We start from the raw sequence: 27,644 nt of genomic DNA, 5'->3' as shown, positions 1-27,644 counted from the left end.
AGGACATTAGCCTAATGAGCTCTTTGCGACAACCTACCTGAATTGAGAAGATAATTCATCCTTATATATTTAGCTCTGCCACTTTTTTTTAATTAGGCTTACGTATTTTTAACTTGGTTTTGCTCCTTTTCTTAGATTTCCTTTAAGTATAACAAAGTTAAACAACTTTTAATGTGTCTCCTATTTTTTTATTATAGCTAGAAGGGAACTTTTTGTTATTATCATTCACCAGATTGAATGGAGAGGGTCTTTGAACTTGGATGTTTGTGTGTGTGTGTGTACACACACACGTATACACACGTACTTATGCAAACAGTTTTGTATCTGCATGAAAACGCGGCAGTATGAAGTGACACATGAGGAGCTGTATCAAAAGTTCTGAGAACTACCACACTCAAAACCACTTATTCGGTGACCTTGAACAAGGTCTTCAAGCCTCTGAACCTGATGTCTTCTTTCGTCAACTGCAAATACTGCCAACTTCCTTTTCAATATATGAGAATTTATATATGTTTTGAGAATTAAATAAGGTAAATAAGAGTTCATAGTGAGCTATAAAGTTATGTATCATAATTAAAAATAAAATAGAAAAAATCCTGAAAATAGCTAATTAATAAAAAAGAATATATAAATATTCCAATTATATATTCTCACCTGAGAAGTAATGCGCCTTTCTTCAGGAGAAGTTGAACGACTTTATCATGCCCGTTTTTTGCTGCCAAGTGGAGAGGGGTCATTCCATGAAGGTCACCTTCATTCAAAAGCCTTGTATCGGTTATGTCTCGTAAAAGCCTCTGGCAGGTATTGATACGGCCATAACTTGAGAAAAGATTAAGTTTCATCTTTTCAAATCAAATATTAAACAGATATAAGGCATGCTCGTATAGTGTGCAGACTGACCCTTACCTGGCTGCAAAATGCAGCGGTGATTTCTTATCTTTGCTTTTGGAATGAATAGACACATTAAAGTGAAGCAGGTTATTTACAGAGACAGGAACCCCCTGTCTACATGCATAATGTAGGGGGGTACAACCATTGTTGTCTTCATCCATGACCAGCTCTTTAATACGTTGCATCTGTGGGAAAAATTAATATCTACATAAAACCAAAACAACCAAACCCTTTGCCATTGAGTCGATTCTGACTCATAGTGACCCAATAGCACACTGTAGAACTGCTCTATAGGGTTTCTAAGGAGCTGCTGGTAGATTTGAACTGCTGACCTTTTTCGTTAGCAGCCGTAGCTCTTAACCACTGTGCCATCAAGGCACATATAGCTATGTTATAATGCTAAAGAACCATGTTTCAAACTATACTGTGGGATAGTATAGAATTTTCCAACAAAGGGGAAAATGTAAATAGCCTAAAGGGTACTAGAGTAAAATAAGTATGGATAATGTTACAGACTCTGTTTTCCTATAATGTACATTATCTATCATATTAAAGGCTCTGAAAAGTCCTGCAAGTTGGGAATATACTTTAATGCTTGAATGTTTTTAACCCAGCTGTGAACCCTTACACAAGCATTTTCAAAATGTATTTCACCACGGACCCACTGCTCATCTCCTCCTTTTTTTTCCTCCAAATAACTCTTATCAGTTAACACTAATACGTTTTGTAAGAGAAAAGAGATGGGATGTTAAAATTACCAGTTTACCAGTTGCCCTCAAGTTGATTCCCACTATTGGCAACACTATGTGTGTCAGAGTAGAACTGTGCTCAGTGGGATGTTAAAATCAGATTTATTCTATCTTTTAAATGCATATTAAGTAAAAAATGAATGAAAAGTGAGTAGCTTAAACAAATCAATAAACATATTTATCGTTTTTCTTAATTGATGATGAAGTATTACTAATTCATTCATGTACTTGATTAACTATTTCACTGACATGCAATTTATAATGGTTAAACAATGAAACAAAACTGACTGATTAAGTATGTATCCTTACTATAAAAAAAAAATACTATAGACGGGGGTATATGAAAACTTCCCACAATTTAGAAAAAGCAATCCCTAATTAATCAATCTAATTAACTAGTATGATTATTAGCATCATGTTATAAATAAATATTCAAATATGACATCTTTATTTTAAAATACTATTTTAAATTCCAAAGTCAGCCTTCATAGTAATAAAAATTATAATAAGCAAAATCACTTTACTCTGTTGAATCTAGCTCAGTTTATGGGAATTCATAGACACATATAAATTACCTGCATAAACTCAGGTCGTAAATTTTTTAATCCATAACGTTGTTGTACAGTCAAATGCAAAAAATTACGTCCAAGATGATCTTTTATGTCTACTTGGGCACCTAAAAAAAGGCACAATATAAATATAAATTTTACTCATTTATTTAAAGCATGGCTTATGGTGCATTTTCAATTTGAGAAAATAAAAGATTTCTGACTTTGCCAACCTTTAACTTACAGGAAATATTATTTAGATGAGAAAACTAAATATATTGAGTTTATGTAACAGTGTGTACGTGTGTACGTGTGGGGGGGATATGTGATATGTTACATTAATATACGAAGTATAACCATAAAATATAAATATGGAGAGATTGGAGACTGGGGAAGAGGAGGGGAAGAAAGAGAGATCTCTGTCTTCTGTGTTCTCATGGCACCAGGTAAGTACCTAAACCAGGGATAGTTACAGTATCTACACCACACAGAACTCATTCATTGAAAGAATGTTGATAAAGTGTTCATCAAAATGCCTGGGAAATAATTGATTTATAAATATTGTCTATTATTTTTCTGAAACTATTGTTTTATGTAACACTCCCTTACTGGAATGAAAATTATTCTAGAAAACATGGGAAGTATTCTGTTCATCTTTTTATTCATAGTACCTGGCCCAGTGTCCCCTGCACACAATAGATGGTTAATAAATGTTTATTTAACCAAATTTAATAGTGATTCTAAAGGCCTGGCTGGGCTCTTCTTGGTACCTTTAGAAAGCAGCAAATTCACAATATTCCAAGATGCAGAAGCAGTTGCTAACAGAAGTGGAGAACGTCCTTCAGAATCAATGCTGTTAATATCTGCTCCCTAAAAGAAAACAAGTCATTCAACAAAGAGCATGTGAACAAATAAATCAGCTTACATTGCAATCTGTAAATCACAGTAATTCACTGCGATAGAGTGAATATAGCTAGCATTCAAGTTTATGATAAACTATAGAATTTCTGGAAATTTTCCTATAATTTATATGTTGTAACATCAGAAATCAAGGCATTCTTTTACAATTTCAACAACAAAAAAATTCTTACATGTTAATCTTTTGACTGACAACTGTCAACAGCTTTCTATCACTATTTTAACCATAAAAATAAAACTCTTTCATCTATAGCATTAGTTTAGTTCTCACTTTAAGAAATGATTTTTAAATATCCACATTTTAAAGATCTTCCAAAATTATGCATGTGATAAAAAACTCAAAACAAATCATCCACTTTTTTAAAAAAATCTACTTCATGTATTTTACTTCAAGTCCTGCAATAACTTTTTAATTTAAATATCTACTTGAGAAAATTTGTATTTAAAGTCACATGACAGGTTTTTTGAAATGAGTAGGAAAACATTTACCATTATGTGTGATGGTTATAATATTTGATATGACAAAAAAAAGGCTTTTTAAAATTTCATGGTAAGAATTATATATTTTAGAAAGAGGAATAAAAATAAGTTTAAACTATGATTGTGAATATTTGCCCTTTTGGGGCCCACTGAATGTGTACGAATATAGCAGCAGTAACCACTTGAAAGCACAGTGGTACAGTTTTCTTGCCAGTTAAAGAGATCGCTTTATTTGCATGCAACCATACATGTCATAAACTCTGGTGTATACTGAGTCTCTTCCCAGGACTCTTCTATGTAAATATCACAATTTCTGTAGTTGTGACTGACGACAAACACACGTCAAGTACTACAAATGGGACTACATTCGTTGCGGAGATCATGGGGCTTAAACAAAAGGCTTTATTAAAAAACAAATTAAAAAGCTGACTTCTACTTCTTAGAGTGAAAAAAAAAATCTCATGAATTCACTTGCAGCAGACCTTCTAAAATATTTTTTAGTTCCCCAGTTTTTCACTGTTTGAAAGACAGTACTGAGGCAGCTGGTGTAGAAACTTACAATGCAAGGCGAAGCTGACATGTTCCAACTGTCCTGCCTCCACCTCAAAGCCAGTTATGCTAAGTCGAGTAGCCCAAGCCTAACACTCACCTAGGACCAGTTCACAGGCAGTCAGAATAACGTTCCTTGCAATGTACCCACAAACTTCTAGCATTAAAAACATCAATATGGGTTATGTATTAACTACATGTTCTAGCTTCTGTAATATGATGTTTTAATATCTACACCAAGGAACCCTTCTCTACCCATGTCTGCTATACCTAGATTATAGATTCCCTCAGTTTTCCATCTGGTAAACACCTCAATCGCCAAAGCACGAGTTTCAACAATAGCTGACCAATAAAATCCCTGTGTGCTCTGACCTGCCCCTATCACGTTTCCCAGAAAACCACAATAAAGGCGCTTGCCCACAGTCCTGCTCCCTCTCTGCCTTGTGACCGCCCCTGTGTTTTCCCCCTGTGGACCCGTCCAGGTGCGCTGTGAACACCAAACCAAAAAAACCCATTGCCGTCGAGTCGATTCCAACTCATAGCAACCCTATAGGTCAGAGTAGAACTGCCCCATAGAGTTTACAAGGAGCACCTGGTGGATTCGAACTGCCAATCTTTCGGTTAGCAGCCATAGCTCTTAACCACTACACCACCAGGGTTTCCTGTGAGTACCAGGGACTATGAATATAATAATTTTTTTATTGTTTCCGACCTCCCTCTCTTGGTTCATGTTGGACTATACCATACCTCAAACATTACTATTATATCAAGTGAAAACAGGGTATCAAAAACCACACTTAGGAACACAAGAACAAACGGCAACAACAATAATCACTATAGTACAATCTTGCAACAATACTTTAGCAAACAATACTTTACATATGGATACATAGGTTGATAGGTATGCCAAGAGGTGTGAGAGAGTGTAAGGGAACATACCCATCTGCAGACACAGGTTTGGCGGTGGATATTTCTACATTCATAACTGTAGGTGAGGCTTATATATTAATATAGATGACAGAGCACACAAGGGCCACCAGAGTCAGGGCAACTTATTAGACAGAACCAATCACCTCATAGGACAAAGTTCCTAGGCTCAAAAGTGAAGGACCATATACTCGGGGGACATTTACATCAATTGGCACAACATAGTTCATAAAGACAGAGTTCTGCATCCTACTTGGGTGAGTAGCATCTGGGGTCTTAAAAGTTTGCAAACAGCCATCTAAGATACAACCACTGGTCTTTTACCATCTGGAGGAAAGGAAAGTGAAGAGAACCAAACACTCAAGGGAGCAATTAGTCCAAATGACTAATAGACCACATGAGCCATAGCTTACATGACCCCCAGACCAGAAGAATTAGCTGGTGCCTGGCTACCACCACTGACTGCTCTGACTGGGATCACAACAGAGGGTCTCAGACAGAGCAGAAGAAAAACTGTAGAACAAAAAATCAAATTCACAGAAAAGACCAGGCTTACTGGTCTGAAAGAGACTGGAGGAGCCCCTGAGATTATGGCCTAAGACATCCTTCTGAACTGGAACTGAAGCCATTCCCGGAGGCCACCTCTTGGTCAAACCATAGATGGGCCCATAAAATAAACAACAGCTGATATACCAAAGGCAATCAATTATCTGGGATCAAAAGGGCAACATTTGCCCAAAGGCAAAGGTGAGAAGGCAGGAAGGGGGAGAAAATCAGGACGAAAGGAAACAGGGAACCTAGAGCAGAAATGGGGAGAGTGCTGACATATTGTGGGGAATGAAACGAATGTCACGGAACACTTTATGTGCAACCTATCAAATGGGAAACTAATTTGTTCTGTAAACTTTCACCTAATGTGTGATAAATTTTTTTTAAAAAAGCACAGTTTGGTACTTCAAGCTTCATGGTAACCAAGGTTGGCTATTACATATTGACATGCAGTATTTCTCTATTTGCAAATATGTCAATCATTCTTTTGTAAACTTTCTTTGCTGATAAGCAGGAAATTAAATTTTGGTTTATTTTTGAAAATCCATTTTATGTAACCATAAGCTTTTTCAATTATAAACAGTAATAAAGAAAATAAACCTGTCAATTGAATATTTACCACTGAAATTAAATAGTCTGCAAGTTCATGGTGATCAAATAATGAGGCTCTGCAAAAAAGAATTACAAACGTTAAGGTGCTGTGGATATGAATGTATAAAATAAAGCTGCTATATTCAGAAAGCAAATTTCACTTGTCATTTAATAACATGACAAAATATTAGAGAATGAGTGATCTTTCAAAGCCTGTGATTGATTCTGATTAGGGTAATTTTTCTAAAATAATAGTAACAGAAAAAAGTCAAATACATTACAATATTTTCTTCCTTATCTTTTAGTAAACTTATTTTTCTCTGTGAAATCCTCATGACAATTGTTTTGAAGTACGCAGGAATTTCTATCCCATCGGCAATACAACAAAGGACAAAAGAAATGGCCCTGTTACCACGGTGATCATGGGAAATAACACCAGCTGCAGGCAAGCTGCCCTGAGATTCATTAAAATTTTTACAGGGCTCAAAATGCTCACAACGTAAGCGCTTCCCTTTGTCAGGGCAGCAATGATGTTCCAAGCATTTGTGAAGCAGGGGAAAAAAAATTATGGTGCAGACTAAAGCCATTTTGGTTTCACTTCACATCAAGTCATAATGATAATATTAATTAATTAACCAAATAAAAATTTTCAGTCTATATAAAATACCATCCCAGTGCCGTCGATCGATTCCGACTCATAGCGACCCTATAGGGCAGAGTAGAACTGCCCCATAGAGTTTCCAAGGAGCGCCGGGTGGATTCGAACTGCCAACCCTTTGGTTAGCAGCCCTAGCACTTAACCACTACACTACCAGGGTTTCCTAAAATACCATAATACATGTTAATGCTAACGATTTTAAAACTGTTTTCCTATTGCAAGTCTTATTTCTTTGTTCTTATTCAAGTTATATATAAATTTCAGAATCAGCTGGCTTAATTTCACAAGGGGTTGCATTACTTTTAAATTATATTAAATATAATATACTAAATACTTTTAGGAAGCAAATACATGGTGATATTAAGGCTCCATTTCTTTTAAAATAATAATTTTGTTATTGTATCTCCCTAATCTAGAGCCTTGCTACTCATATGTGATCTTCAGGCCAGCAGCATCAACATCATCTGGGAGCTCCTTGGTAATGCAAAATTTTAGTAGACCTAGCCGCCTGGATTCTGAGAGGTTCACTGACTTGCCAAGGGTTACAGAGCCAAGAAGGACAAGGGTAATCGCTGGAACCCTAAGTTCCTTGCAACAAAGCTCACTGTTTTAGCCAGAACAAAGTACTGAGGTCTTTACACTACAGTAACAAAAGGAATTCTAGCCTCAAGCTTTGTGCCTCAAGATAAATTCCAAAAGCAACTGGCTATTCAAAGAGCAAAGGAGCCCTGGGGGCACAGTGGTTAAGTGCTCAGCTGCTAACCTAAAGGTCGGAGGTTCAAACCCATCAGCTGCCATGTGGGAAACAGATGTGGCAAAAAGATGTGGCAGTCTGCTTCTGGAAAGGTCACAGCCTTGGAAACCCTGTAGAACAGTTTTGCTCTGTTCTCTAGGATTACTATGAGTTGGAATCGACTCCACGGCAATGGATTTTATTCAAACGGCATTCCAGAATCCTAGGTCAGTGTCAGATTCATCAGACTTGGACTAAACTGGCCCAGCAAACCTTCGGGTAACCCAAGTTGAGAACGTCTAGTTAGGGAATAAAATCCATTAGTTAGGGTATCAGAAACCCTGGTGGTGTAGTGGTTAAGTGCTGCAGCTACTAACCAAAGGGTTGGCAGTTTGAATCCACTAGGTGCTCCTTGGAAACTCTACGTGGTAGTTCTGCTCTGTCCTGTAGGGTCGCTATGGGTCAGGATCGACTTGACGCCACTGGGTCTGGGCAGTTAGGGTATCAACAGGCTAAGGATACTTATTTCTCTAGAATAATTCCATTTTATGCATATTTGTGCATTAAAACTGTGTCCTAAATGGACAAAATTATTCTAGGTATACCCTGATAATTGGGTTTCAAAATTGGCTGAATATTGGAGTCACTTAAGGAATTTAAAAATAAAACATGGATTCCTGTGGGCCCTTCTGATTTAATCTGGGGTAGGAACTGGTGTTGGCATTTTAAAGCACACCTCGTGATTCTAATGTGCAGCAGTTTGAGAATCTCAGGTCTAGAGATTAGTCTATCTATTGTATCTAAGTTATATTTCAATGGTCAATGCCTCCTTTTTTTTTTAAATTTCTAGCGTTTCTAACTTGATCTTTTTTATATCACCAGTCCTTTTTTTGATTCATATATGCTAATTCATTTTTCATAACTTTCTGTTGTTTTAATGTATGTATATTTACATGATATTTACATGAATATTTATTCCTTCTCTTAAATTTTTGAGGGTCTTAAATATCTTTATTTCCAAATTCTTTTCAAGATTGCCCCATGATCTCTATTTCCTTGGAAGTAAGTTAGCCTTTTGTTGACTTTGCTGTTTTGTCTTAGTTTCCTTTATGGTATGGGATTTTAGCTTGCAAATCCATTCTAAGTGGGAGTTCCTTGGAGTTCCTTTCTACTCATTTATCCCATTGCGTGTGGTGGTTTTGCTAATGTGTACATCCACCTCCTCCTCCCCAGTTTAGAACCACATCCTTATATTGGTATCTGGAGGCTCTTTTTCCCTGCGGGATATTGTAGATTTTCTGGTCCAGTTATCTATCAGGAATATCTCAGCTCTTTTCTGTGATTCTTGGCTTCTGTCATGGTCACAGTGTTTTTGGGTTTTTTTGAGTAGGCTCATCTCAGCCTCCTGTTTCACACACATAGGGAGCATTTAGTCCTCGTCTTCACAAAGGTATTGAACCTTCAGTCTACACTGCCTGTTTCCTGTCCTAACATCTAGTAAACCTACATCTTCAGATGCTTTCTGCTATACTCCACAGAAGTATTTAGCTTGTTTTGGGCTTGGCCATAGTTTTCTGATGTTTTGAAAATATCTACACTTATGGGAGTGGGTGGTAAGGGAATAGGGTGAAATGAGTGGAATATTCATATGTATCTTGCTCCCTTATCTTCATGAAAAATTATAAGACGTACATGAGGAACTGGAACAGTTTAGAAAGGGCCTGGAAAAACTTGTATATTGACCTTCTCAGTGTCTAGGAAATTAATCTTGGGCCTATATTCACTGGCCTAAGAATTGGTTCAGAATATGCCACTGGAGATTTTATTTTGTGAAAATCTATTTAAACTTTATTGAATCTTGGGAGAGAAGCTGTCCACAAACATTTTTGGGCTCTCAGGTTTCTTGGGAGGCTCCTTTTCTCACTAAAAGTATTTGCTGCCCCCTTGTGTAATGGTGAAAAATGAAAGAAGCATTCTTTGGCAAAAATTCACTAAGGTAGGAGGCTATGTATGTGACAGTGCATCCAGGAAGTGTGAATGGGTTACAGTTTTGTTTCTTTTGGCTTTTGTACAGCTAGATAATCCTTGTAAGCATACTTATGGCTTCCTACATGATAGTTTGGGAGCCCTGGTGAGTTTGGTTTGTGTGTGTGTGTGTGTGTGTGTGTGTGTGTGTGTGTGTGATATTTGGAGAACCAGAGGTTTTCAATGTAACAAAATGGAAGGCTCCACCATCCAAAAATTCTTGGAACAGATTGAACCCATTAAACAGGGTACAAGACTGCTGCCAACGTTTTGTGGAAAAATCTCTGCCCATGTGATATTTCTCCAAATCCTATATTACCAACCAAAAATTTTAACACACTCAATTAGTAAACATTCCTCCCTTTATTGAAAACACATAGCATCAAAACAAAATTTTTTTAAGTGAAAGTAATATGGTCTTGAAAGGGTTTTAGCATTGCACTCTGACTCTAGAGGAACACAGCGATCCCAGTTGAACCACTGGATCTTTGTTACCTTTGTTCTTTTCTTTTGAACTCTCGAATCTCTGTTAGTCTGTTAACTTACACTTGCAGGGTGTAGTTTAACAGGTAAAGACCGACAGGTGGAAAGCTAGGTGGGAAACTTGCCTGTGAAGCAGCGTCTCCTGATTTCCATCCACTGCGTTAACGATATCACTATCACTGGAATCGGAGGATATCATCAGCTTAACAATCTCTGTGGCTCCCTGGGTGGCAGCAAAATGAAGGGCTGTGCACTTGCCACTCTGTGAACAGTTTTGACACCAGAATCAATGTTTACATCTCAATTTAAGGCTATAGTACAATTTCAGTTGTGAGTTTCTTCACAGGTCAGCGAAATTAAGGAATACTGAATTTAAGAAGATGGTGATCAGTTTCAGCTACCGAAAGTCATCAATATAAACATTATAGGTAGCAACTAGGCTTCCTTGAAATCCGTCAGCTCTTAATGTATACTTCTACCATTGTTATCTGAATGACATTCTTCTCCCAGAAGTGTAAAAACCATCACTACTGTAAGTATCCAGTGTATAAAGTGATTTCAGACCCTTAATCATTGATGCAAGCTCTTCATTTCTGTGTTGAAGGGGTTTAGAGGCAGTACCTCTCCTCCTAATCTCCTCATCCTTCAAAAATGACTGTACTTTGTAGTAGTTGGGAAACAAGCATGTTACCACCCAAAAGCCCCAAGGGATTGGACACCAGGACAGATGAAGGCAAAAAGGAAGCCAGAACTCTATACTTGCAGTCAGATGACTGGCATGAGGTGAGCACCTTAGCTCTGCCTTTACCTCCACATACAGATCCTTACAAATTAGTTACAATATATATATTTATTTATTTATTTAAACTCCACATACAGATCCTTACAAATTAGTTAAGCTGTCCTTAATTTAAAATATGATAACTCTTCAGAAGAGAACTATGAACACAAAAGGTTCATGAGTAGGCTTTAATGTACCTAGATGACAACATTCATACATTATCTTTTGAATGTTAGCCATAACTTATTTCATGGCAGTTAAATTGGATTAATTTCACGGCAGTTAAATTGGATACATACTCTATTGCATCTGTGTTTGTGGCTGCAATTGTTTTTGGTAGCTCTCGAAATTCTTTATATAGGTTGAAATTTGGGATGTTTCCTTGTTTTGCTTCTCAGTATCTATTTTCTTCCTGCTGTATTTATCTTCAGGAGCTCTGGTGGTACAGTGGTTAAAGCGTTGAGCTCCTAACTGAAAGTCTGGCAGTTCGAACCCACCAACCACTCTTTGGGAGAAAATGTGGCCATCTGCTTCCATAAAGTTAACAGCCTTGGAAACTGTATGGGGCAGTTCTACTCTGTCCTATAAGGGTCACTACGAGTCAGAATCTGCTTGACAGCAAAGGGTTTGGGTTTTTTTGGTACGCATTTTCAATCTAAATTAATTGTAAAAGTGTTACAAAGCATTTTGGGAAATTCTAAAATAAGCATGTTACATAAAATAGTAACAATTACCTCCCTCAGATCTATCTGTGCACCATTGTCCAGGCACATTTTGATCATTTCCAAGTCGCCACTTTGAACCGCCATGTGGAGAGGACTATGTTTTCCATTATCGACCAAATTAATATGACACTGTCTGCTGTATCCATGTTCTTCACCTTTAGAAGAAAAATAAGTTTCCAGGTAACTTAAATGTTTAAAATCAATAATGAAAACACTTAGGCATACATAAAAGCCCATGTGCAAATTCTATTAAATATTTGTCAGATTAATAGCATCCTCCCTCCCCACCTCCCCAATAATAGACTTCTTTAAGGTAAGTAATGTAGGAAAGCCTCTACTCACCAAACTTTAATACTATTTCCATGCATTTTTTGGCTCCTGAAAACACAGCCTGGTGAATAGGGAAACATCCCCATTTATTTGGTATGCATGGCTTAGCTCCTTTATTAAACTGGAGGGTAAAAAAAAAAAAAAAGAACCAAAAAAAAGTCAAATAAATTGCGTGAGTTAAACCCCAAACCACAAGGGTGAACAAGAATTTATGTGTCTCTCCCAGACCACATTCTGAGCCCTTAATCCTAGTATATTGATGAACTTTGGAATTTATTTAAAAATACCTGGAAAAACTTCATATGGTATGAAATCTAGGCAAGAAAGTAATTTTGGCCCTAGGCCAAGATTCTGATATAAAGACACTTTTTGTTTTCCATCTGTCCTTTCCAAATGAAGTACGCTATAGACACAAAATATCAACAGGATACCAAGAAAATGAAAATTCACACATTTTCAAGGGGATTATTGGGAACATTTTAAACATTATCATGACTCCTCCTATATACATTTACCATTCTTTATCCAAACCAACCCCCATTCTTTATGCAAATAAAATAATATTTTCCAGACCCTTTGTTCTTCATTTCTGTAAAATTAATAAATGATTAGACCAGCACTCTTGTTAAACTATGGAGTTAGGTATTTTCATTCGTGAAAAGACCTTTACTAAAAGGACATTAGAACAACTGAATATTATATTATTTTTCTAACTGTGCCCATCATTTTCAACTACCATTTTTTAAGGATTATTGAACTGTACTTTTGTTTTAAATACCTTTTTATTGTCACAAAGAAAAGATGTTGAAAGGGCAGAAAAGTGTGATAAAGAAAATACCGCCTTTAATCTCACCTCCCAGAGACAGAATCAGTTTACATTTTAAAAGAGTATTTTTTTAAGTCTTATTTCTTTGCATACGTAATTTTTGGGTCAGTTTGAATCCACCAGCCACCCCTTGAAAACCACATGGGGCAGTTCTACTCTGTCTTATAGGGTCCCTGTATTGACTCAACAGCAACAGGTTTTTTTTTTTTTTTTAAGGTAATTTTTATCATACTGTTCACAAAAACTTTTACTTAATAATATTCTTTATAATAAAGAATATAATTTTAATACTCAAGTATATACCTTCAGTGGTTAATCAATTACATGCTATTATCAAGAACATTCTTGCATACTCAAAACTGTGTAATCAATCCCTATTAGTGGACTTCAAACTTTTTTTTTCCAATTTTCTCACTCTGATATTTGTAACACTGAAGCTAATGTCCTTAATCATAGGACTTTGTTAGAGCTTTCATTATCTCCTTGGGATATATTCCAAGAATGGGAATTGATGAGTCAAAAGGTATTCTCATCAGCAGTGAATGAAATTTCCTGACTCATCAAAATTTCCCTAACACTAGTTATCAACAAGATTTTTTCATCCTTTAAAATTAAAAGATGAAAAATGTGATGTCTCATCGTTTTGTTTCTCTTTCATTATTAGAAAAATTACTTAAATTTTCTGTGTCCTTTCCAATTTTTTATTAGAACATCGTCATTTTCTTACAGATTTGTAGAAGACTTGCTAGATAAATAAGTCTTATCTCCTCAGGCCAATTGATGTACAATAATCAATGCATTTTCTAATATTGAACTGTCTGTACATTCCTTGGACAAGGTCAACACAGTAGGGCATATTACTCTTTTAATTATTTTGATGGATTAATTAGCTAGTATTTTATTTAAGATTTGCATTTATGTTTATTTACATGTGAAATTAGTCTACAGTTTTCTTGTTTGGGTAGTTGTCAAGATCTGGAATTACTATTATGACTCATTTCAATTTTCTCTCTATCTTCTTTAATACTTTTGTGTTAGTCTTCTGTAAGCAATCTCAGATCCTTTTAGGAACTAAGGGGTATGTGTATATACCCCAAAAACACACAGAACAATTTTTTCTCACATATTTTCTAAAATTTATATTTTGCTAAGGAAAGAAACTGGAAGACCTGTTGTAAGTATCAACATGTTGTACTAAAAAATATCATGTTGTACCAACAAAAAGATAAAGACACAAGAAAAAAGCAATTAATATACAAACCAAAATCTGCAGTGCTTCGCTATTATCTTTGGAGCAGGCGGTAACCACAGCTGTGTTTCCATTTTCTCCTTTCAAATTAATATTAGTACTTCTGTGCTCAGTTAAGACCTACACAAAAGAAGGTAGAATAACCATCAAAAAGCTAAACTGCCGGTTTCCAAATAGGATATTACTGTATTTCTACACAAATAACGTGTGCCTTCTATGTTTGTTTGCCAACCGCTCCTTTCCCCCAGATACTTTCGTAAGCTCGTTATGATACTTTTTTTGCAGCAACCTGTAACAAAAATTGGCACAGCAGCACTTAGGAAAATACCTGGGTGGTGGCGGGGGTAGGGGGCAGGAACGACGTGCAAACAAACATAGAAAGTGCTCATTATTTGTGTAAAAATACGGTATGTCTTCCACTAGATCACAAGCCTTCTGATGCCAGGGACCATCGTTATATCTCTCCCTCCTCAGACAATTAAAAGTTATCTGGCTAAAGAGAGTAGACAAGAATTATTTTAGGTGAAGTGAAAGATAACACACAATACAGGGCAAGTCAGCACAACCGGGCTAAACCGAAAGCTAAGAAGTTTTCTAAATACAAACAAATACTTTGAAGGACAGAGTAGCAGGGGCAGGGGCCTGGAGATCATGGTTTCAGGAGACATCTAGGTCAAATGACATAATAAAGTATATTAGGAAAACGTTCTGCATCCCACTTTGGTGAGTGGTGGTTGGGGTCTTAAAAGCTAGCAAGCGGCCATCCAAGATGCGTCAATTGGTCTCAACCCACCTGGAGCAAAGGAGAATGAAGAACACCAAAGACACAAGGTAAATATGAGCCCAAGAGAAAGAAAGGGCCACATAAACCACAGACTCCATCAGCCTGCGACTGGAAGAACTAGATGGTGCCTGGTTACCACCAATGACTGCCCTGACAGTACACAACAGAGAATCCCTGTTGGAGCAGGAGAAAAGTGGGACGCAGATCTCAAATTCTAGTAAAAAGACCAGACTTATTGTCCAGTTTGGCTAAGACTGGAGGGGCTCCAGAGGTCATGGCTCCTGGACTCTCTGTTAGCCCAAACTAAAACCATTCTCGAAGCCAATTCTGCAGGCAAAGATTAGACTGGACAATAAGACAAAAATGCTACTGGTGAGGAGTGTGCTCCTTAGCTCAAGGAGACACATGAGGCTAAGTGGGCAGCCCCTGTCTGGGGGCAAGATGAGAAGGCAGACGGGGACAGAAGCTGGTTGAATAGACACAGGAAATACAGGGTAGAGAGGAGGAGTATGCTGTCACATTGTAGTGAGAGCAACTAGGGTCACATAACCATGTGTGTATAAGTTTTTATATGAGAAACTGACTTGAATTTTAAACTTTCACTTAAAGCACAATAAAAAAAAAATCATCTGGTTAAAAATCTTGCACATAATGGCTACTAAATAAATTTCTCAAATAGAAATAATGTTGATTTCTCTAGCACAACACCGACTAAGCCGATGTTGAATAATGGAATTGGAAATAGAGTAAGAATCGACAATATTAACGTAGCTCTCTCAATACTTCTTATTTAAGTAAGCTATGAGACCCTGGTGGCATAGTGGTTAAGTGCTACAGCTGCTAGCCAAGAGGCTGGCAGTTCAAATCTGCCAGGCACTCCTTGGAAACTCTATGGGGCAGTTCTACTCTGTCCTATAGGGTCGCTATGAGTTGGAATCGAGTCGCAGGCAACGGGTTTGTTTTTTGTTTTTTGGTATGTTAACCAACAGCTTTGAGACAATAAATTTACGGCCATTGGAATGTATGTGTGGGAGAGAGAGAGTTTCTTCCCTGCCCACTGCCTCCTCCCCCGCCCATTATTTTTATTTTACCTCTACTGTAAGCATTCTGGAAAATGTCAATTGAAACTCCTTTCTCTTCAGGAAAGAAAATCGAGTTTCGTGTGACTTTGGCATAGCTTAACTTAATTAACTCAAACTTGGTCTGGAACAGTTCTTTACATTCTAAGATGTAAGAAATCAGCATGCTTGATAAAATGGTTAAGCAATTTTTCTAAAGGAACTTAATTGAAGATCTCTTACTCCCTCAACTGGTTTACTGTCAGCCAATTATTGGTCAAGAATCTGTAAATCTTTAAACAATTTTTATTTTATATTCAGTCTAACAATAATTAACCGCAAAAATAATTATCTCATATAAATGTCTCTTCAAAGAGGGAAATCTTTGAATTGACCTACTAGAGGCCTTTTCTCTTACAGCAAGACTATAATAACACTATAACACATACTCATAACTAAATTCTTCAAGAAGATTTTTTTTAAACAGGCTGTTTCTTAGAAACCTTGAAAAAAAAAAGCATACAACATCCTACCACAGCCCCCTCTTAATAGAATACCCTGGTGTGAGTATCAGCAAAAAAAATTAGGCTTACTAATTAGTACTGCTCATAAAAAAGAAAATAATAGTGCAATTTTTAGTATATTTTGTTTTAAGGACATATAAGGAAATTATTGGTGGATGAAGGCAGGTGGAAACATACAGACTTAAGCACTTTTATTTTCTGTACCTAAGAAGCTATAAATTCACATGTAAAGTAACCTACCAAAACCAAAGAAAAAACCAAACCCACTGCTGTCGAGTCGATTCCGACTCATAGCGACCCTACAGACAGAGTAGAACTGCACCACAGAGTTCCCAAGGATCACCTGGCAGATTTGAACTGCCGACCTCTTGGTTAGCAGCCATAGCACTTAACTGCTACGCAACCAGGGTTTCCTTAAAGTATATTATAAATGGCTATAAGAAGGGATTTTGCTTTCTTGGAATCACAGATCATTAGATTTGTAACATTTGAGTGTTACTAATGTTCTACCATAACCACAATCTGTTTAAAAAGCTGTGTTAAATTCTCTGTGGCAGGGGTCCCAGAGAAAGCAACTAAATTGGGCACCCACTTCAATTCAGTCACTACCTGGCAAGTCTGGAAGCTTAGCAAGTGAGTGAGCCCTCCAGGGGTTTCTTAGATGAGAATCTAGAAGTCTCATAGAAAGATCAAACAACTGGATAATTTAAAGTTCAACCCCGAGTACTGAGGCCTACAGGCCATTGAGAACAAGGGCCTCTCCCTAACCCCTGAGGCCAATGTGCCTCAAGGAAAATATGTATGCCATTGGGAGTCTGTGCAAAAATGTTAGGTGATACACGGGTAATGATTATTTTTACTTTAAAATCATATAGGCAGCTGTGAAAGGCTTTTGGGGAAGGCTGCCGAAGCAGACAGTGGAGAAACATTCTAAAATGGCATGGGCTGGTGGGCCATCCCTGCAGGCCTGGCCCATGGGCATAACTGGGGAGGCAGACCAGTAGGACTATTGCTCGCAAGCATGCAGGGAGACATCCAAAATTCCTTCTCCTTCTTCTCTTTTCCTCTTCACTTTTGGTAAAACAGAGGGAATTGGAAACATTTTTACATTTTTCTGTAGCTTATAAGATCAAGTAAGGGAGAAACAATTCCAGTTCTTTTATAATTCTGCTTTTCTTCTCCTTCTAGTGTCATGCAGGAAAATCTCCATTATGTCCACCATCTAGTTCATAAATCACGTATGGGCTAATTTCTGAACAATCTTTTCTATTTCTATGGGATACCTGTCGTTCTTTATTTCTTGGTCTGAAGACTTCTGATTTCTAATTTACAAGAGTTTTTCAATTGCTATTTGCCACTGAACTCCCAAATCATGCTTTCACAGCCAAGGTTAATTAAGCCAATGGTCATTTGTTTCTGAGAAGAGTGTTCAGAAGAAACTCCATGGGGAAACACGTGAAATCTCAGGCGATCCCTCCAGTCACTAGTGGCCCAACCCAGATGATACAGAAGCAGGCACCTGGCCCATGGATAATGTAGATTAAAAAAAAAAAAGAAGTCTATTATCAGAAATAACCTTCTCAAGGGCTGCTCCCACTGAGGGAACCTCACCCATCTTCTTGTACACTGGTATCTCAGCTCTCACTTTCTTTAGTCAGTACCCCCATATACCCATTAATTAACTAATTAACTCCATTCAACAGCCATCATTTACCAGCACTGCACTGAAGAACAGAGATATTTAAATTAGTAAGACATGGTCCCACCCCTTTCAAGGACATAACTGGCAAGTGCGGGAGAAAAACCTATGAGTCTTTGATTATAATTTTGCATGTGCTAGGTGTTATGATAAAGCTACATGTAAGGTACAGTGGGAAAGTGGAAAACGGGCTCCCCCACAGCCTCTCTACAGGCTTAATGAAGTCAGGACTCAGGCTTCTGGGAGAACCACGTCTGGGCTAACGGGAGTGAGAAGTTCACTGACACTTCTGGGACCTATTTGCTGACTCACAGATAAAGTGAGTTTTGGCTTGGCCTAGCACAACATCACAATAGCCACATCATCACTCGCAATATTGTTTCTACCAGAAAACTTATTATGAGTCCCAAATCGCCTATCTTAGAAATGAACCCCTGGAGTATGATCCTTTAGGAAACTGCACTCCACTTCAGTATGCATGTTTGTTTTCTAGTATGTGGAAACACACTGTGAGACCCTAAGATGTAGTTTAAAAGCCATGGCCTTAATCTTATCCTTTAGGCATTTATAGGGCCGCCTCCCTGGGTGGTACAAATGCCTAAGTGCTCAGCTGCTAACTGAAAGGTTCGAGTCCACCCAGAGGTGCCTTACAAGGTTTGACTGCACCCACAGGTGTCTCTGAAGAAATTCCTGGACGTGCTTCCAAAAAATGAGCCCCCGAAAAGCCTGTGGAGCACAGTTCTACTCTGACACACCCAGGGTCACCATGAGACGAAGTCCACTGAACACCAGCTGATCTGGCTTTTTATTTTTGTTTGTTGTTTCCATGCTTTCCTCTACTGACCAAAACCACGCTCAAGCTTTGGAAACAAAATAAGAAATATACCAATAGTATGGCAAGCCATCTATTCTTCAACTAAAACAGCAAATCAAAATTATGTTTTCCCTTTTCCCCAAGTCACTCATTAGCTCTCCTTTTAGTCATTAAATCACTCAGGTAAAAGTGGGAAAGCCTTAACTTGGAAACAAAGATGAAAACAAAATTGGCAAACTCTTGTTTTCGCCATTTACTCTATGGTAGGCAAGTTACGTAATTCTCTCTGTGTCTCAGTTTCCTCAGTTATGGAATGGGGATAATAAAAATTTTAACTCAGAGTCTTTTTTTAAAATAAGGATTAAATAAACTAAAACATAAAAAAGCTCTTAGAAAAGTGCTTGGTACATAAGGACTAGTAAATAATCCTGGAAATACTGTTGTTGTTGTTATTGTCATCATCAGCCTCTCCATCACTATCATCATCAAAACGTGGAACCACTTCACTTCGTTTGCCCTGGCAGCTTTGGCGGGCCACTCTTCCCCGGCAGGGGGAGCCCACGCCCGGCCGTGTGTGCGCCACTGGCAGCCTCACCTGCACCACCTCGTTGTGCCAGCACTGCACAGCTATGTGGAGCGGCGCCATCATGTTGTTGTTTCTGAGGTTGGGGTTTGCCCCTCTGCTGAGAAGAAATTTAACGCTTTCGACCTGGTTTGTTTCTGTGGCCCAGTGCAGAGGGGTATTTCCATAATTGTCCATCACATTCAGCACTAGAAAAAGACACCAAAATATGGATTAGATTTGGCTTCGACTATATTCGAGTCTGAATATAAATTCCGCGCCAAGTGGTGTTATAACAGTCGATGCCTTCTCTATTGAAAATAAAAATATAGCTTTGGTTCTTAAGAAACATACACCATGTTTTCACAAATAGTGTGCCCACGTAAATAACGCGCAACCACCCATGTAACACGGAGGAAATGACAAAATTATGTAAAAAAATTCTGGCATAGCATGCCCATGCATACACTATGCATGTTCCGTGACATTTCCAGAAGTGAATTTCAGCCTCGTTCATCCTCAATTGACAATCCAAAAAATGTTACTTTTGATCATATTTGTATAATAAAGGTATAGGCCACGGTCAAGAAGTCATGGATCAAGTGTGTGGTAGTACCCTGTAATTGGAAAATAAACAACTGAAACTGTGCATTTGCTCTGGGACAGTTCGCAGCTGGGCCTGAGAGCATGGAGTTCCTTGTAGCCAATCTGCCTCCAAGTAGGTGGGGCGGAGGGCTGGGCCCGGGGCTGCCACCCTCCCTGAGTGGTGCAAATGGCGTGAAGCTGGGCAGCAGGGCGATACGGGTGCTAACACTACTGCCCCGGCCCTGTGGGGCCCCGAGTGGCCAGCCGGACCGTCCGAGCGAGGGATGCTTGGCCCCTCTGTGACTGGCTCTCATACCTGCCTAGTGGCGTCAGCAGGGGCAGGAGAGTCAAAGGGCTTGAGCACCGCCACCAGCCAGCAGGATGGCGGGGCTCAATGGGCTCATCTTTGGTGTGCTGTCCTTGTCCGGCCTGAGTGGCCTCTCCGGCCCTGAGTGCGGAGATCCATGCAACTCTTGGGCTGGGGCCTGGCGAGGGCTGTTTCTGGGGTGTAAAAAGTGATTTCGTCCTGCATTGAAGAAAGTGGTTTGCAAAACAGAGAAGGAAGCCTGTCTGGAGAGAGGCTGCTTTAGAAACTCAAGGTAGGCTGGCGAGGGTCTGCTGATGGCAAACAAATCTCCATATCAATAGGCACAAAAACAAAGACTTAACATTAAATTTGTTGGGCAGAAAAAAAAAAAGCCAAAACTGAAATTGATGTTAGCGACATGTAAAAAAATATTGCTATTTTGCGCTTACGAAAAATGTGCGGGGGTTGAGCAATATATGCAAAAATTTATAACAAGCATTATTTGCTTAAAATAGGGTACCGGGCACCTTTAGGGGGTGCAAAACATATCACTGACCTTGTCAAAAAGACAAAACTAACCACCTAAGAATAGATCCTCCTATTGCTACAGGTTTTTTTTTATCTCCAATATGAATTTTGGGTTTGTCATAAGGTTTTGAGATTACATAAAAGCAATAACTACACGCCAGGCTTTTTACTAGGTTCCATACGACAATTATTCAACCCTCCCAAGAGTCCTGCAATCTACCATGACTGTTTTTCGGATGAAACTGTTGAGGTTCAGAGAGGTTAAAAATCTTGCCAAGTTCACACAGCTAGTAAGGACTTGTGCAAGTTACTGTACCTCTTTGATCGTCAGTTTTCTTCTATTTCTCATAACTTTGCAAAGTTCTTGAGAAATTAATATTAAATAATGTCTTCAAAGACCTTAGCGGAGTGGCTGGCCCATAGCAATGGCTCAGAAAATGGTAATGAAAAAAAGATACACAGCTAATAGAGCACAGGGTTAGCATTTGAGCTTGAGCCCCGCATACCACATATATGGTGCCCACATAGTTCTATGACACAATATATTGCACTATTGACCCTGTGAACTCAGCCTAAAGAATATGCCTTTTCACCCTGTGGTGTCTCAGATCTATTCTAAAATAGATACGGCTTTCTGTTTTATCAACTTTATTAATTAGTGTTGGTATAGTTGTGTGTCTGAGGAAGGGGAAAAATTATGCACTCAGATATAATATGGGGACCATCTAGGATATCTGGGATGTTTCCAATTTCTCTCCTGTTTTTATTTCTCCACTATCTCCTTTCATTCATCCAAGTCTCTCATTTTCAACAATACACACACACACACATACACATTCCTTGACCATTCTTTCTGATCATGACAAAGCACTCCATTCAACATTCCATTCCACACCAAACTTAATTAAATAAGGGCTCATTCATTAATCAAACAACTTGAATTTGGCTTTTATCTTTACCACTCTTCAGGAATCATTTCTGGAAAGGTCACTGAGGACTTTTAGTTTAAGGGTTTTGTGGTGACCTGCAGGAGTGCTGGTGGTGAGGTGGTTAAGAGCTTGGCTGCTACCTGAAAGGTCAGCTGTTAAAATCCACCAACAGCTCCGTGGAAGAAAGATGTGGACATCCAAGTGGATGTCCCCTGGGCCTTTCGAACTCAGTATGACCAAAATCAAATTCATTATCTCCTCACACTCTCGCATTCACCTCTCTTTTGTTTTTTATACGCCCTCTTTTCAGGATGGTTATATTATTAGCTTAATTTCCTAAATTAGGAACCTCAAAGTTTCAAATCTCTGCCACTTTCTCCTCACATTCAATCTGTTTTCAAGCACTGTTGACTCTACATGCAAAATGTCTCTCGAATCGCTCCTTTTCTCCTTATTCCAATGGCAAAACCCTGGTGGACTCTTCTCTTTACTACAAAAATACCTTTATAGCATTTTAATTGGCCTAACACTTCTAATCCATCTTACACAATACTGATGGAATTATCTTATATAATAAAAATGTTATCATACCACCTCACTGCTTAAAAACTTCTTGGGGCAGCCACCACCCCACTGCCTATGGTTGAGTTTCTCTAACAAGGTTAGGTGTCCTGATGGAAAGTGGAGGAGTGTTACATCTTCTTGTAGTATCCATTTTACTCAATAAGTAATTTAGAATGTAGAATAATATCAATAGAAATATTATAGAACAGTACATAAAAGTTATATGGAGGGTGTCCGGGATCCCTAGGGGTGCATCTGCATTCTCCTCTGCAGTATTTCCGTGGAAAAATTTGAGGAGCACTGGCCTGTAAGGAAACTCAGACTCCTGAGTGAGATATTCAGGGCCCTTACAATCTGGCACTGATATACCCTTCAGAATCACCTCATACCATGTTTCCCAATAAATCTAATGGGGGGTGGATTTATGCCGCACACATTGCAACATTATGATACCGTCACAACAGGAGTCATTGATGATCATCTCCATCAGGTCCACTTGACCTTCCGCTGCAGCATGATGCAAAGGACAGGCATTCACATCATCATAGCGACTCGATCTGCTTCGTTTCTTGATCATGTTTTGTAATCTACATGCATGCCTTTCAAAAATCACCTAGGTGTATATAAAAAATTGTTACCGCAGACAAGCATATGTAAAACTTGTGTATTTAAAATTAATCATTTTATCTAACTCACAAAAAAAGACCAGACTCACTGCCCTGACAGAGACTGGAGAAACCCCAAGAGTATGGTCCCTGGACACCCTTTTAGCTCAGCAATGAAGTCACTCCTGAGGTTCACCCTTCAGCCAAAGATTAGTCAGTTCTGTAAAACAAAACAAGACTAAAGGGGCACACCGGCCCCAGGGGCAAGGACTAGAAGGCAGGAGGGGACAGGAAAGCTGGTAATAGGGAACCCAAGGTTGAGATGGGAGAGAGTTGACATGTCTTGGGGTTGGTAACCAATGTCACAAAACAATATGAGTTCTAATTGTCTAATGAGAAGCCAGTTTGTTCTGTAAACCTTCGTCTAAAGTACAATAAAGTTAATAATTTTATAGTCTGAGAAAAGGTTATCATCATTCAAAAGTATTTATCATACTTATGATTAGGTAAATAATTTTCATGAGAAGCACAAAATGCTTACAAATATAAAGAAGGTGCAAGAAAATGCTTGGTTAAGTACATTAATGAAATATTTTGACTTTCTAATGATACACCTGTATTTTCTATAGAAATAAAGGCCTTGAGAAAAGCTTTCAAGTAAACTTAAGGAATGTGATCTGAGAAATGGTAAGCGTCATGAAGATACAAAGGAATTCGCTTTGTCAACAGAAAATGTACTTAAATACAGTGTGAGGAATTCTGGTTAGATAGAAAGGTTCTCGAGAACACAAGGACTGTTCAATCTGGGAATCTGAACTAACTGTCCTCTCACTGGCCTGCCTCCCTACCATCTATTCCCATCCAACGTTTCCCTATATACCACAGCTAGAATAATCTTTGTGAAGCACCAGCATGTACTTTGCTCGGTCAGTAATCTAAAATGGCTGCCCACTCACCCCAGGGCAGTGGCCCATCTAGAGTATTACACCAGCCCTGTGCAAAACTGAGCAGTTTCTATTAACCCGGTATGGCCCAACATCCTTCTTCAAGCACAGTAATATGTTAATTAAAAGATTAATGAGCTTGACTTTTATTTTTTAGCTGATATTATGGTAAAGTTATCTAAAAGATGGGTGTCAGATGTTTGGACAGGGGTGCAATTTCAGCACTTGCCATAGGGGCCATTTTTTGTAGACATGCTGTTGGCCATACCGAACTCCTCAGTAGCACCAGGTGCCCAGAGCCAGTGCAACATCTGCCACACCTACCATAACCCTAGGTACACCTCTTCCTCTGGGACAAGTAATGCCTCCTCTTTGTGCCACTGGGATTCTGCTACTGGGTCACTGGAGTCAGGTCTATCTCCTCCTCCTTCCTCTCTGCACGTGGTAAAGGCTAACATTAGTGTGCACATACTTTGGGCCAGATACCAGGGCACGGAGAGGTTACGTAGTTTGCCCAAGCCACAGTAAGTACAGTCAGAATTTGAGCAAGGGTTCATGGAATATATATCTTGGCTGAACGATGAATGATAAAAATCAACATTCAGCAGAAGCTGAAGCTGAGGTCTAATTTGACCATCATAGAATGAACCATGGAATATAAGAATAAATATGAAATTTTGCTGAAGCTGTTTAAATTATTCAAACTTTTAATAATAAGATTTTTAAAATTAGACACTTCATAGAACAGGCTTAATAAGTTTTAGCATGCTTGGCTGCTGTTACTAGCCTGGAAAATTGCAATTCCAAACAGACCCTCACTTCCCACTGAGGTAGGAGGGGAACAAGAGCTTTTTGAATAACTCATTTTTCTCTAACCCTTCCTTTTTTATTATGTCTGGACTGAAGATGATTTATTATGGATGACATTATGTTTCCTCCTTGTAAAATGTTGAGGCAGCAGAGTTGACATTCTACTTTTAATTTATCTCATAAGATCTGAAGAATTTCTGTCATGCATTGAATTGTTTCCCCCCATAATATTTGTCAACTTAGCTAGGACATGATTTTCAATAGTGCGGTTGTCCTCCATTTTGTGATTTGATATAATTGTCCTGTGTGTTGTAAATCTTAATCCCTGTCTGTGGTTAATTAGGTAAATTAGGCTATGTTAATAAGGATTAGCGTGGGATGCAACACCCTTACTCAGGTCACAGTCCTGATCTGATGTAAGGGGTACTTTCCTGGGGTGTGGCCTGCATCACCTTTTATCTTAAAAGAGAAAAAAGGAGAGAGAAGGAGCAGAGAGAGAGGGACCTACTACCACCAAGAAAGAAGAGCCTGGAGAGGAGCACACCCTTTGGATCCAGGGTCACTGCACTAAGAACCTCCTAGATTCAGGGGAAGATTGATGAGAACCTTTCCCCAGAGCAGACACAGAGAAAGGCTTCCCCTAGAGCTAGCACCCTGATTTCAGACTTTGGTGAGAGAATAAACTTCTGTTTGTTAATGCCAGCCACTTGTGATATTTCTCTTATAGCACCACTAGATAACTAAGACAATTCTCAAATAGAATTTTTTTTTCTTAAAATGCCCTAAATAGAATTAACTTGATAAAAATTAATCTTTGTACATTTTGTTTGCCATAAGAACACTGACAACAGTAAACAACAAATTTGTTAAAGGCCTTCATGACTTATGTTGTAACCTGTCTCTATATTGCTTTGTATAATTGTTTAGATTTTGTATAAATATTTTGGTACAAAAAATATATAATATTCTTCCTAAAATTAACCAATGCATCCTCTCTTAATATCTGTATTAACTGACATTCTATGTCCCTATTCAACTGCTTAAAAGTCTTAATATCTGACTGAAATATAAAATTAAGAATTTTCAAAATCAGCAGTATTTAATTATACTTCAATTGACCCATAAGAGCTTTATTAAAAGATGCTTCTAGAATTCCTGCTTGTATCTGAAAGTAAATATTTAGGTATGATCAATAAATATGAGTGACATACATTACTCTCTATTGCTAACATGGTTACACTGTTTAGATATGATGATGTCATTGATCACACACCAGGTCAAATAGGCCAGAAATGGCACTAAGTTAGGTATTTCACTATTTGATTGCCAAAGATAAGGCAAAAGCCAAAGATAATTGAAGATTTTGGCCCAAAATTGAGTCTGAAGCCAAACTTTGGCATGAACCTAAATTGAACATTAATGGTATATTCTAGAAGATATGTCCTTCCAGTACATGCCACGCTCTCCATTCACACCATGCTTGTGTTTACTATGTTTTCCACCTAAATGACATGCACCTCTATTCTTTCCCTGTTTCCAACCTGCCTGTATTTCCACAAAAAACCAAAAAAAAAATCTGTTGCCTTTGAGTCAATTCCAACTCATCATAACCCTATAGGATAGAGTACAACTGCGCCATAGGGTTTCCAAGGAGCAGCTGGTAGATTTGAACTGTCAACCTTTTGGTTAGCACCCAAGCTCTTAACCACTGTACCACCAGGGCTACATATTCTTACAGCCTTCCCAAAGCCCATTTCCTTCATGAGGCTTCCGTGAGAGCTGGACTGTGCCATCCTCTAACCTAGCCCTTTTCACTCTCATCCTGTCATGAGTGTGCAGCAGAGATTTCCAGAGGCCACAAGATGTGTGGTGACATCACGGTTCTGACAGTGACTGGAATGTGTGCTATGAATTCTCAAACTTTAAAAAAATTTTTTTTTTTTTGTATTTTAACTTATAAGATAAATGCTTATTAGGATCCTCATTATTTTTTTAAGAGTTTAAAAGGCTTCTGAGACCAAACAAAAGAGTTTGAGATCACTCCCTAGTTGTTTCTTGATTTCTCGTTTTACTCATCGTTTACACTAAATGTGTACTACACATTTGTATACTTAATTTTCCATAATAGTTTTATATGTGTAAGTAAGTTTTCCAGACAGAGAGTGAGGAAAAGAAAAAGGAAGAAAAAAAGAAAGAAGGAAAAGGAGGGAAAAACAAAAAAAGAAGGAAGGAAGGGAGGTTGGGAGGGAGAAAGGAAATACCAGGTCTCTTATAGGGCAGCAGGTGAGGCCATATGGACTCTTACACACTCTAGAATGACCCTGGACTACTCGATGAATGTTAGTTCCCTAGAGATTTTAAGAACGAATAGAAAAAAAGGGGAGGGGGGTTGGGGGTTGGCGAATGGAACTTCGTTTTAGACTTACAGCAATATATACACTAAAATGACTTCTCAATGTTCCTTCTAGCTTTCCAAGTATGTGGTCAAAAAAATACGCTTGCCTGAAAAGTTCCCAAAACTATTTCTTGGCAAATATTTTTTTCACATGGATCCAAGCAAAATGTTCTGCAAGACTGTAGCTTTTCAGGAAACCTACTGTAAAATGACTATTCTTGGAAAATGCAAAAACCTCCTCAAAACAAATGACCCAGATACTTGCTTTAATTCTACCTACGATTGGGCACAATTGACACATGGTAATATGGAAACCCTGGTAGCATAGTGGTTAAGTGCTAACAGCTGCTAACCAAGAGGTTGGCAGTTCAAATCTGCCAGGTGCTCCTTGGAAGCTCTATGGGGCAGTTCTACTCTGTCATATAGGGTCACTATGAGTTGGAATCGACTTGACGGCAGTGGGTTGGGTAATATGTCTCAGAAACTTTAATTTGCATTTGAAAGACAACCAAAGCATTTCTCAC

General features: G+C 38.4%; 1 protein-coding gene across 1 annotated transcript in view; it reads right to left on the bottom strand.

Annotated features, from left to right (window-relative positions):
* TRPA1 (transient receptor potential cation channel subfamily A member 1) overlaps positions 1-27,644 on the bottom strand; it is a 76,662-nt gene that overhangs the window by 46,066 nt on the left and 2,952 nt on the right. The window contains exons 2-12 of the mRNA XM_049853928.1: positions 22,820-22,979; positions 19,487-19,662; positions 14,025-14,132; positions 11,950-12,058; positions 11,617-11,762; positions 10,227-10,363; positions 6,231-6,279; positions 2,959-3,058; positions 2,216-2,316; positions 907-1,076; positions 655-819 (exon numbers count right to left, since the gene is read on the bottom strand). Coding sequence (XP_049709885.1) covers positions 655-819; positions 907-1,076; positions 2,216-2,316; positions 2,959-3,058; positions 6,231-6,279; positions 10,227-10,363; positions 11,617-11,762; positions 11,950-12,058; positions 14,025-14,132; positions 19,487-19,662; positions 22,820-22,979 — 1,421 coding nt within the window. The remainder of the gene's footprint in view (positions 1-654; positions 820-906; positions 1,077-2,215; positions 2,317-2,958; positions 3,059-6,230; positions 6,280-10,226; positions 10,364-11,616; positions 11,763-11,949; positions 12,059-14,024; positions 14,133-19,486; positions 19,663-22,819; positions 22,980-27,644) is intronic.

The sequence above is a fragment of the Elephas maximus genome, chromosome 15 (genome assembly GCF_024166365.1).
Source record: "Elephas maximus indicus isolate mEleMax1 chromosome 15, mEleMax1 primary haplotype, whole genome shotgun sequence".
Classification (NCBI taxonomy): Eukaryota; Metazoa; Chordata; class Mammalia; order Proboscidea; family Elephantidae; genus Elephas; species Elephas maximus.
The sequence above is the reverse complement of the archived record's forward strand: the minus strand, read 5'-3'. Positions and strand labels throughout refer to the sequence as shown.